This window comes from Palaemon carinicauda, chromosome 8 (genome assembly GCF_036898095.1).
Source record: "Palaemon carinicauda isolate YSFRI2023 chromosome 8, ASM3689809v2, whole genome shotgun sequence".
In the NCBI taxonomy this organism is placed as follows: domain Eukaryota; kingdom Metazoa; phylum Arthropoda; class Malacostraca; order Decapoda; family Palaemonidae; genus Palaemon; species Palaemon carinicauda.
This window is the reverse complement of record NC_090732.1, coordinates 94,403,688-94,415,979: the sequence shown is the minus strand read 5'-3', so window position 1 is coordinate 94,415,979 and position 12,292 is coordinate 94,403,688. Positions and strand designations below refer to the sequence as shown.

Here is a 12,292-nt window from a genome sequence, read left to right as displayed (position 1 = left end):
AGGGAGGAATTCTTCGTCCATGTCCCTGAACTTGTCTACCTATAGACTTGTCTGAGAAAACCTGAGGTAGGTCAAAGTCGTCAACTGGAACCTGTAATGGTCCCGCCTCGGGAGACCCCTTCACCTGTTTCTGTCTTTGTGCTTCCCTGGCCTTAGAATTCTTTGGAATCTTTAGATTCCTTCTTGGGAGGGAAGCGTTTCCCCAGGACCGTTGTTTCCGAAGAAACTTTTGGTTCCTTAGTCTTGTGTGGTTAGGGAGCCGTGACTTCCTCCTCTTCAAAAGGGAGTGATACAGGACTTTGATTCGGGGGAACACCTTCGATGGGCTTGGGGTAGAAGGGGTGGATGGTGATCTCCCGAAGGGAGACAATGTCCTTACTTGTACAGGGTTGGATGATATCTGCGTGTGGTGGTGTGACACGCTTCATCCTCCTTCTCTGCTTAGTTGTCATCCTATCACACGATTTGACCAGTATTAAGGGAAGAGGTCCTGTAGGTGGGTCAGCTGCAGAGTCCTGTATTTCCTTGGTGCTAGTTCGAGGTGGTGTTACCCTAAACACAGAAGGAACAGAATTTTGACCAGATCTCCTCCTAGGGTTAGAAGGAGCATCCGCAGAGGACAAGGATGACTTCTCCAGTGTTATACGATGAGTAGCTCGTGGAAGAGAGAGTTGGAAAAATGGAATGGACAACCCAGCAACTTCTGCAGAGATGACACCAAGGTGCTGTACTAGGAAGAAAGCCCTCCAGTCAAAGACAGGTCAGGAGTTTCCTTAGGGAGTCCTGGAGGAGGAGACTGGCTCTTAGGATGGTGTTTAGAGGGGCCAGCTTCTGGTGGAGGAAGCTTCTTGGCCATAATGAGATGCTCTTTGGTGATACGCACTGGGCGTTCAGGAGAGATGGGAACGTTTGCGTACTTGTTAAGAGGTTCCTTAAAACCCTTTGGAAAGGGGACTGGCCTGCCGCTAGAGCCGTCAGTAGTGGAGGATTTCATTAGATGAGTCGGATCCTCACTAGCTCTTGAAACTGTGGCTTCTGCCCGTGAGACATTTGTTTGAGGAGGCACTTTTCTCGTGACAACGCGTGGGAGAATATGACTCACTCGCGGAATCAAAAGAGTCGTGCTCAGTGGCACATGAATCACAAGCAGAAGTCCTCTTTTCGCGAGCATCTGAAGGCAGGCGAGGGGTAGAAGGCCTCTAGGGCTCCTGTGTCGAACGGGCACTCTGCACTCTGAGGGGCTGGGAGCCTCCGAGTGGGGGCAACACGCTGGGTGGGAGAGCATTTAGGTACAGTACAGCTGGCAGAGGGGCATTACGTAGGCGAACACTTGGCAAAGACACCCCAGGCTTTGAAAGCATCTGGAGGTATTTTTGGCTGAGATTTCTCCGAGGGTTGGTCTTGTTCGTTTCCTTGTCCGATCTGAGGTTGATTGGGATGAGGGTCAGGAGATGTAGCACCGTGCGCAGATGGAGAGCGCACGCATTTACGGTGTCCGCTGGAAGAGGATCTCCTCAAACTTGAGCGTTTAGAGCGCTTAGCTCTTGATCACCAGGAGTGACGAACTTTTGATCATGAGCGCTTGCCTCGCAATCTAGAATGCTTGCCTCGCGATCTAGAATGCTTGCCTCGCGATCTAGAATGCTTGCCTCGCGATCGTGATCTTCTTGATAGTGAGTGCATAGCATGAAACGTCGAGGGCGAAGCTCGTGATTGTGAGCGAGAAGCCTGTGATTGTGATCGTGAGTGTGAAGCTCGTGATTCCGCATCTCCAGAGGTGGAGCGCGAAGGTGTACTTGCGTTTGAGCGTAAAGCTCTTGATCTGAAGCGTTGCGCCCTAGATCGAGGATGTCTCCTTGAAGACCTGCGCCTAGTAGGTTGTCGAGGGCACTAGCCACCTGTTGAGATACTACTAATAGAGTTATTGGGTCCTTCGACTGACTAGACAGTACTACAGTGGATCCCTCTCTCTCTGGTTACGGCTCATTATGTCTTTCCCTACACATATTCTTTACACAGTCTCCTCTGTCCTCATACACCTGACAATACTGAGATTACCAAACAATTCTTCTCACTCAAGGGGTTAACTACTGCATTGTTATTGTTCAGTGGCTACTTCCCTCTTGGTAAGGATAGAAGACTCTTTAGCTATGGTAAGCAGCTCTTCTACAGGAAGGACACTCCAAAATCAAACCAATGTTTTCTAGTCTTGGGTAGTGCAATAGCCTCTGTACCATGGCCTTCCACTGTCTTGGATTAGAGTTCTCTCGCTCTAGGGTACACTCGTGCATGCTGTTCTATCTTATATATCTTCCTCTTTGTTTTTTCAAGTTTTTATAGTTTATATATGAAAGATCTAATTTAATGTTGTTACTGTTCTTAAAATATTTTATTTTGATTGCATTACTTCTCTTGAAACGTATTCATTTCCTTGTATCCTTTCCATACTGGGCTATATTTCCCTGTTGGAGCCTTTGGGTTTATAGCATCTTGCTTTTCCAACTAGGGTGTAGCTTAGCCTCTAATAATAATAATAGACTGTGATGACCTACTGCCTTTATGGCGCTAGAGTGCGAACACCCATGGGATGATTGATTGATTGATTTAAAGTTTTCAATCAATCAATCATCCCATGGGTGTTCGCACTCTAGCCCATGGGATGAACGCTTAGATCATGAACGATCTCTTGAATCTTATAAACGGGGTTTGGGCGAGCGTGAAGCTCGTAAAGGTTATTGTACTACAGATCGAGAAGATGTTGTCTCATGTCTCTCACCCCGGGAAAGGGAGAGTTGGTGGAGCATTCATCGTAGGAGGATCACACGGCTCACCAGGATCGTTCTGCCTAACCTCATCAGCTTGCTGGAGCAGTGCATGCAAACTGGAACCATCTCTGTTGGAGGATAAGAGGCCAAGATTAAGGTTAGGTAACGATGTCGCTCTAGGGTGGCGAGCGAGGACATCGTCAGCAGGAGGCCGTTGTAAGGGGTAAACGAGAGCTATCACGTCCTCACGTGGAAGGGCCAGGAGAGGGTGAAAGGTGGACTTCACACATGTCCTGGGCAAAAGATGCTGTTGACGGTTCTCTCCTCGCATGCAGATGTCTCTTCTCTGAAGGAGTCCAAAGGAGGAGAAAAAACCCCCAAGGATGGCCAGGCCTGCAGCACATCTGCAAGAGAAAGTGGCTCCTCGGTGGCTGGAGGTTAAGATCCTTCACTAGGGGAAGCATCAACTCCCCCAGTACTCCGAGGTTGCCGGGCGAGGAAGAGCTTTTGAGAAGCGATCCAGTGGTACTGGAAGAAGAAGCACTAGCCCATTTCCCTGTGGAGTTGGACCCCAGGGGAGAAAGGTCTCTCTTGGCTTTCTTCTTTCTGCGCCGCCCGAACTTCTTCCACTGGGAGGCAGGCCACTCATGATACTCATCGCAAGGCAAAGCCTGGTCACAGGTACACCCCCGGCAGACGGGACACAGGAGATGGGGACCTGTGTCCACCGAGGACATGAAGGTGCCGCAAGGGCAACCTTAGCAACCGGGTCAGGTTTGCATGGGAGCGTTAGAAGAAGGAACATACTCGCACCTAAAAGAAAAAGGATGCGCGTAAAGCAATGTTGTATGTCTTTTGGGTAAGCCTTGGGAAGAGGTGGAGAGCAGATAAGTCCAGTCTCAACCAGCCAAAAGAAGAAAATGAAGCAGCTCTGTGAGCTGTTAGTAGAGATAGGTGGCTTGGGTACCCCCCAACCCACAACAGTGGGAAGGTAGGGTTGCCACCTCGCACTTTTTCAGTCTATTGGCTGCCTTCCAGCTTCGCCAAAAGATATATCCAATGTAAACAACTTAAGGTTGGTTAGTGTGGGAACAACTCTAAATTAAGGATAAGTATGATTAATGGTAAGGATATGATTTTATATCCTCCTACATAGATATTTTCACTGACAATTATTCTTTAGCTACATGCAGGTCCTTTAAAATTCTACAAGTTATGTTTTTATTGCAAACTCATCTTTTAGAGACATTTCTTGTCTGTCGCTTAAGTTGCACAAAAGTTTAACTTAAGAATTAAAAGTTGTTGCAGATGCTTTTCTGTGGAACAAGTTGACATAAATCTTATTTCTTAGTTTACAGTATTTATGACTAATCTATTTAATGTAAATACTGTTCTTGATATATTTCATAAGTTTTTTTTTATTATTATTTCTTACTTGTAGTTTATTCATTACTCCTCTATTTCCTTTCTGCTCTGGGCTGCTACCTGTTAGAGCCCTTGGCTTTGTAGCATTTTTTTCTTTTTAATCTATGGCTGTAACCTGGCCAATAATAATAATAAAATTGGTATATAATCAACTGGAAAAGTCTTCTGGAACTTTTGAATCAAGGGAATGCATGGGATTCAGGCCAGATGATCAGCATTGAGGTAATGTTTTCCTTCTTCATTCTGGCATGTTTTAATAATTGTCTGATCTTTATCAGCTGACTCTCATCTTAAATTATTCAGTAAATTACCAGATCTTGATCTAAATTTCTGACACCTTCGCTTAGATCGTTGTGGTTGGTGTATAAGATTTCTCAATTTTGAACCATCACTGCATTGAGATATTCCCGGACTATTACCACTATCACATACTGTAGTTCTGGGTATGCATTTGTTAGTCTTATTTTTTCAATTAGGTTCAGTACTACACAGTATTCTAGACATTTTAATCCTGTTGTATATTTACAATAGAATTAAGATGATGTTAATATTCTAAAATGTAATTAATGGACAAGTTCAGACTTGGTGCAAATTAATTTTTGTTTCATAGTTTATCTGATGGTTATTTGTTTTGTTATTTATCTAAATTAATTTAATTTGTCCATTTCTTTTTTATAGTTTATTCTTTATTTCTTATCCCATACTAGGATGCATTCTTAGTTCTGCCCAACGGCTTGTAGCATAAATATAATAAAACAATGTTTTACTTTTTGGTAAATATTTAGGAAGCTATAGATTGGATAAATTACCATGTCCTTACAGTTTACTAATGCTGCACTTTTTACTAACATATGAAGTCTACAATCTGCCAAAAGCTAGGGTCACATACTAAAAATGTAAAAAATTTTTATTCTATAAATATAACCTTGCTTTAACTGAGGGTAATCGTTACATTCCCTCTGATTGGGTTGGGTTCTCTTTTGTGTACTTCCATTCACCAAAGAATTAATTTTGAGAATTAAGCACCACTTACTAATAACACCAAGGATTTCCTTTTACTAATTCTAGGTTGGTGATATACTATATACCAAGTGCAGTAGTATGATAAAGTTAAACTAAAGTTTTGTATTTATGGAAAACTATTACTTTAGCCTATGTATATATAGCACTTCATGGAATGAATCTTTTATTGATTGTGTATTCTTATTGTATTTTGCAAATAGATGGGCAAGGAAAGAATGCAAGCTACCTAATGGATGGTCCTACTGGCTTCTTTATTGAGCAGTTTAGATGTATACCGAAGAGATGTGCGGAATTCAACTATGACAGCCTGGAGAGTAGGCTGCGTGTAATGCACTAGCCTCCTGAGAACATTTTTCGACTTGAACATTCCCATTATTTTACCTTACTTACATTTAATGATTGTGAAATGTGCTTTGTCAGTATAACATTTTCATGACAAAAGATGGTGTCCTCATTTTAGTTGTTTCCATTCTTTATAACTATCCTTGAAAAATGGTTTTCTGACTTGGTAAATTTGTATAACATAGTAAATACCTCAGAGTAAGAAGTTCCGCAGGTAGGTTAAGGAAAAGGTTTACCTATATACTTTGTTATAACGGAGTTGCAAAACCTCTTTTTGTATTACTGTATATTGCACAGCAGGTTTTCTTAAAAATATTTCTATAATATTAGCCATGATGGAAGAATCTCACTTACAAAAAGTACACCATTTTGAGGGGCTATCATCTGAAAATGACGACATTTCTGATGATAAAACCATAGTTGAAGAAGTTATATCTGCTGATATTTTAAGTGATGCTGGAGGTCAAAATGCAACAGCTATAAAGAATGCAGAAAGTACTAAAGACATAATGAGTGGCAGTGACTGTAAACCTAATAATACTCAAATAAGTGAAGAAGTTTTATCTGCTGATATTTTAAGTGATGCTGAAGGTCAAAATGCAACAGTCATAAAGAACACAGAAATTATTGAAGACATAATGAGTGGCTGTGACTGTAAACTTAATACTCAAATAAATGATGACATTTCTGATGATAAAGCCATAGTTGAAGAAGTTATATCTACTGATATTTTAAGTGATGCTGAAGGTCAAAATGCTACTGTCAGAAAGAATGCAGAAATTACTGAAGACATAATGAGTGGCTGTGACAGTAAACCTAATAATACTATGAATCAGAAAACCAGAAATACTGAAAATAAGGAGGAGATGTTGAGTAACAGTGTTGACAATGAAGATTTAGAAGGTAAACTCATCATCTTGAGTGATGAGGAGGAAGATCTTTTAGGAAATAATCGTAACCTTAAAAGTAAAGTTATACACAAGGATTCTATTGATAAATGTGACATAGCTGCTACTGGGATTGAAGATGATAGAGATATCAGTGAAAGAGGAAGTGCAAAAGGTGAATTTAATAATAACTGTGAAACTGGTATTGTTACAAAAGAAAATCCAGGTAACAGTGTTCAAACAGTTTCCAAGTCAAAACAGAACATTCCCAATAAAGAGCAATACTCAGAAACTTCAAGTAATTATGAAGAGAGTGTATCATCTGCAGAAAACCATACCTCAGATGATGTTCCAAAGGTTTTGAAATCTATCCAAAACTCCGAGAAAGTTTTATCCGAGTGTTCAGAATCTGTTAGTCAAAATAATTTGAAAAAAAATAGACCAATCTTTAGCTCCATGAAGACTTTAACACCAATTGCGCCAAAGCCAACCAGAATAATACCAGGAACCATCATTGCACCATTTACAATAACTCCTTTGAATCCTCCTCCTCAAAGTACATCAAACAATGCCCCAAAAGCAAAGACTGGTCGGAAATTGCGTAAGCCAAAAACGTTTCGTTACTACAGGTGTCCACAGTGTTCACAGTTATTCAAATTAAAAAGTCACTTTACAACACACATGATGAGACATTCAGGCGAGCGCCCTTTCAGTTGTCATTTGTGTGATAGGTCATTTCTGTTGATGGGTGAATTAAGTGTTCATATACTTAGACATACTGGTGAGCGACCTGCCAAGTGTTCATATTGTGATAAAGACTTTGTTCGAAACACAGATTTGAGGGTTCATATGCGTACCCACACAGGTGTTCGCCCTTTCAAGTGTAACGAGTGTTTTAAAGCTTTCACCACTATGCAAACATTAAAGAAACACATACTTGTTCATACTGGAGAGAAACCACATAAATGTACAGTTTGTGATAAGTGCTTCACACAAAATAGTGGTCTCAAAATGCACATGTTGATACATACGGGTGAACGTCCTTACAAGTGTAATATTTGTGAAAAAGATTTTCCAAGGGGATGTGACCTGAAAGTTCACATGCGTAGTCATACGGGAGAAAAGCCTTATAAATGTCCAACATGTGGTAAAGATTTTGGTCAAACTGGTCACTTGAAAGCACACATGTTAATTCATACTGGAGAGCGCCCTTATAAATGCACACAGTGTGATAAAGCTTTCATAAAGAATGGGAGTTTGAAAACCCATATGCTGGAACATACAGGAGAAAAACCTTACAAATGTGAAATTTGTTCCAAGAAATTCACAAGAGTAGATGGCTTAAAGTCTCATATGATGATTCACTCCCAGGATAAACCCTTCAAGTGTCCACACTGTGAGAAAGGATTCACAAAGAGTAACAATCTAAAGACCCACATACTCACTCACACTGGTGAACGTCCCCACAAGTGCCAAGAATGTGGAAAAGATTTTGCTCATAAAGGGGATTATAAGCTTCATATGAAATTGCATACGGGGCAGGAGCTTTTTAAATGTAGCTTCTGTAAAAAAGACTTTACAAAATTTAGCTATTATAAAGTTCATGTAAGGGGTCATACTGGAGAGAAGCCATATAAGTGTACATTGTGTGATAAAGCTTTTACTAGTAATGGTAGTCTTAACTCTCATATGCTTATCCACACTGGGCAGCGTCCTTATGAATGTAAAGTGTGTTCCAAAGCTTTCACACATAATGGTAATCTTAAAACGCATATGTTAATTCACAAAGGGGAAAAACCATATAAATGTAACATTTGTGGTCAAGATTTTGTGCAAAATGGGAGTCTTAAGACACACATGCTTATTCACTCTGGAGAAAAGCCATTCAAATGCAATATTTGTGGTAAAGCCTTTATCCAGAATGTAAGTCTTAAAACTCACATGCAGAGGCATACTGGGGAAAAACCTTTTAAATGTACCGCTTGTGACAAAGCATTTGCGCAAAAAGCAAGCCTAAAAACACATTACCTCATTCATACTGGAGAGAAGCCATTTAAATGCACCATTTGCGGTAAGAAATTTAATCAGAATGTTAGTCTTAAGCGTCACTTACAAAAGCATACAGGGGAAAAGCCTTATAAATGTAGTATTTGTAGCAAAGATTTTAAAGTTAACAAATCACTTAAAAAACATATGGCCACACACACATGTAATGCTGTCATTGTAGACCCTCATGCTAAACAACAACAACAACAACAGCAGCAGCAGCAGCAGCAGCAGCAGCAGCAACAGCAACAGCAACAACAACAGCAGCAGCAGCAGCAGCAGCAACAACAACAACAACAACAGCAGCAGCAACAGCAACAAACACAGCAGCAGCAGCAGCAGCAACACCAACATCATCATCATCAACAACAACAACAACAGCAACACCACCACAACCACCTTCAACAACAGCTGCAGCATCAGCTACAGCATCAGCATCAACCACCACTACCTCAACAGCAGCAGCATCTCCTGCTTCATCACCAACAGCAGCAGCATGTGCAGCAGACACAACAGCCAATTATGTTAATTCAGCATCAACCGCAGGTTCATCAATCACAGCAACAAATTATGCCTATACCTAATGAAGTTCATATTGATAGGGATAAAATGCTTACAAATGGATTGCATGTTGAAAGAGACAAAATACATTTGACAGGAATACACCTAGATCAAGAAAAATCCCATATACCTGTGGCAGGTTTGCACATAGAAAGGGACAAAATAGCTCTTGATGAAATGCAACTTGAAAGGGATAAAATGCTTCACCAAGGTATGCAATTTGAACATTCCAAGATGAATGTAAATGAATTGCAGCATCTGGAAAAGAGGCAGATGATGGGACATGGGAGTGATATGACTCTAGAAAGAGAGAAAAACATCCCTGTACGACCACTAGAGTATGACTTGATGGGTGGAGGTTCATTAATGAATCTCTGCAAGTTTAGGTTTCATCGGCAACCCCCTTACCAAGGATTTATTCAAAGACCGGGTCCTCCCATTGATCCTATGGCTCCTTCGATGCAGCGACCAACACCTAATTATGATGCAAGTGCAGTGAGATATCAGTGGCCACAGGAAAGAAAGTAGCTTTATTTATAATGTGAGGTATGCATTATTTACAATTGTTTACTGAGTAAATTTCTACTTAATCATATTTTATAAATTATTGTATTTGCATAATCATTTAATGTTCAATTTCTTAATTGTGTGAACAAGATGGAATATATTGACAATAACAGTTGTTGGGTTGCCAACATTTGTAAAAAAGAAAAAAGAAAAAAAAAAGAATGTTTTTAAGTACTGTACATGTGTTTATTTTTTATTAACCTACTTTATCTGCTTGAAGCTAAAACAGATCTTAAATTTAATGATGTTAGTGAGATGGAGTGGACTGCTTTTAAAAATAATTTTCAAGTATCATGGTTAATTAAATACTACATTCTTCAAGTATCATGGTTGATCAAATACTACAATGTCATTTTTAAAACCATTGAGACTTCAAAGAGAGTTAAGGAAGTCATTGACCTTCAAACAAATTTTCATAGCATGATTTTCAGAAAAACCCTAATAACCATCTTTATTGCAGTCCTACCGAACAATTATATAGCCGTAGGTTCCCTACGACAGCAAACAATAGATTCAAAACTACCGCGGTGGCGCCGCCATCGCTGATGTAGGTGACGTCATCTCCCTCCACTCGAGGGAGCTATAGGTAGAACTGTTCAGGTAACATCAATTCGTTCTCTGCCGGCTTCTGGTGAACATCGGTGGTCGGTGCAGACTTTTTTTCTTCATTTGTTGGGGAGCATTATCTCTTCAATATCGGTGAAGTATTCAAACTCCGTGTTGTAGGATTGAAGCTGAATTTTCTTTTCTACAATTTTGTGGTCATACCATCATGTCAGACTGTAGTCCTTCAGTAGTTATGGTTTGCCGGCGCAAACCATAACTACTGAAGGACTACAGTCTGACATGATGGTATGACCACAAAATTGTAGAAAAGAAAATTCAGCTTCAATCCTACAACACGGAGTTTGAATACTTCACCGATATTGAAGAGATAATGCAAAACTAGGTTAGTTAAATTAATTTATGATTCGCACACTAAGTGCATTAAGTGTAGGGGTTGTGAGTGCTCTAAAGAATCTACTTGTGACGAATGCAAGGATTGGAGTGAACAACAGTGGAAAGTTTTTGTTTCTCACTCGGGGAAAGTAATTAAGGATAGGAAGAGGAAGGCGGCTCTTAGAGCTAAAATTAAGTCCAGTTTAGCCTCTTCTGCTTCATCGAAGCACCTGTTCCTATTCCTTCTCCTTCTCCTCTTATTATGTCTCCGATCTTGAGTCCTCCTACTCCTGCTCCTGTAACTCCTTTGCCAACTTCCCGTAGAGTTTCTCCTGACACCATTGCCAGCCTCGAGTCTAAATTTGAAAAGAAATTTGATGTATTGGCTAATACGGTGATGCGGTTAGGTTTATCTGTAAAGTCTTTCATAGGAAAGACTTCTAGTAAAGTGAAAAATGTCAGTGCAGTGCTATCTGAGGGGGTGGCTGTTTTTCCCGATAGTTCTCCAAGACGAAGGTCACTGTCCCGCTCCCCCGCCTCGGGGAGAAGACATACCGGAGGTCCAAGGGAGACTATCGGAGTTTGCCCACAGACAGTCGCTTCCTCCGTCGATCCTGTGGTGCGACAGCAGGATTCGACTAAACACCATTGGAAAGGCGTGTACAGTAGTTAGGTAATCAGTTATCGACACAGTCGAGTGAATCGTTGCCGATTAAACGTCGTAAGTGGCGTGATTCTTCAGTCTCACGTCCGTTGAAGAGACGTTCGACTGAAGAGGTGCTATCTCCGCCCCCTGTGAAGGGGTACAGAGAAGTAGATATCTCTCGCCCGTCGTGTAGCGTAGCTACATGAATTTCACCTTATATTCTTACTACAGCGACAGCTGCCTTCGACTCGGTTGTGGAGCGACCGATTCTGGGTTCGTCGAGATCTTCAACTCGTCAAGCTGTCGAAACTTTTCCTTCGACTTCGCATGCGACAGATAATTCGACTGGCGCGAGACCTCTGGTGGCGATCGTGTCAAAATCCACGACCCCAGTCAGTTACGTCGACTTCAACTCAGAAGACGAGAATTTAATTCTGTTACATCGACAGTTGCTAGAGCTGATGAGCTGGATGAAAGAAAACAAACAATGTACGAAGAATAATGAGTCGAATCAAGAACCGTCTCTGTCGTCTATCTCTTCGGATGACGAGGAGGACTTAGAGCGGACTCTATCTCTCCCTCGTGTTATTCGAAACTTTTACGCTACCTTCTCGACTTGTACCCGGATTACTTCGTAGCAGCCGCTCCCAGCTGTTTCCATCTTCCTGATGAGAAGGAAGAATTTCAATCGTCTTTTCCCGAAGCTCGTTCTTTCCAAGGCTGCTAAACATTCGCTTTGGGATATAGAAGATTGGTTGAAGGTCAAGAGAGAACTCGGGAAAGCAACTTTCGCCTATCCTCTGTCGAAGCTTATTAACCCTTATACCCCCAAAGGACGTACTGGTACGTTTCATAAAACTCATCCCTTTTACATTTTTTTTGCATATTTTTGATAATTTTTTGAGAAATTTCAGGCATTTTCCAAGAGAATGAGACCAACCTGACCTCCCTATGACGAAAATTAAGGCTGTTAGAGCAATTAAAAAAATATATACTGCAAAATGTGCTTGAAAAAAAAATAACCCCTGGGGGTTAAGGGTTGGAAAGTTCCAAATAGCCTGGGGGTAAAAGGGTTAAGAAGAGGTATAGGT

At 41.0% G+C, this 12,292-nt stretch overlaps 1 protein-coding gene across 2 annotated transcripts in view; it reads left to right on the top strand.

The window, feature by feature from the left end:
* The window catches only part of LOC137645809 (zinc finger protein 227-like), a 59,829-nt gene extending 50,047 nt beyond the window's left edge, over nt 1-9,782 (top strand). For both annotated transcript variants that reach the window (XM_068378762.1, XM_068378764.1), the window contains one exon: nt 5,414-9,782. In XM_068378762.1, the coding sequence (XP_068234863.1) occupies nt 5,888-9,577 (3,690 nt within the window). In that variant the 5' untranslated portion in view covers nt 5,414-5,887 and the 3' untranslated portion in view covers nt 9,578-9,782. The remainder of the gene's footprint in view (nt 1-5,413) is intronic.
* The last annotated feature ends 2,510 nt before the right edge of the window (nt 9,783-12,292 follow it).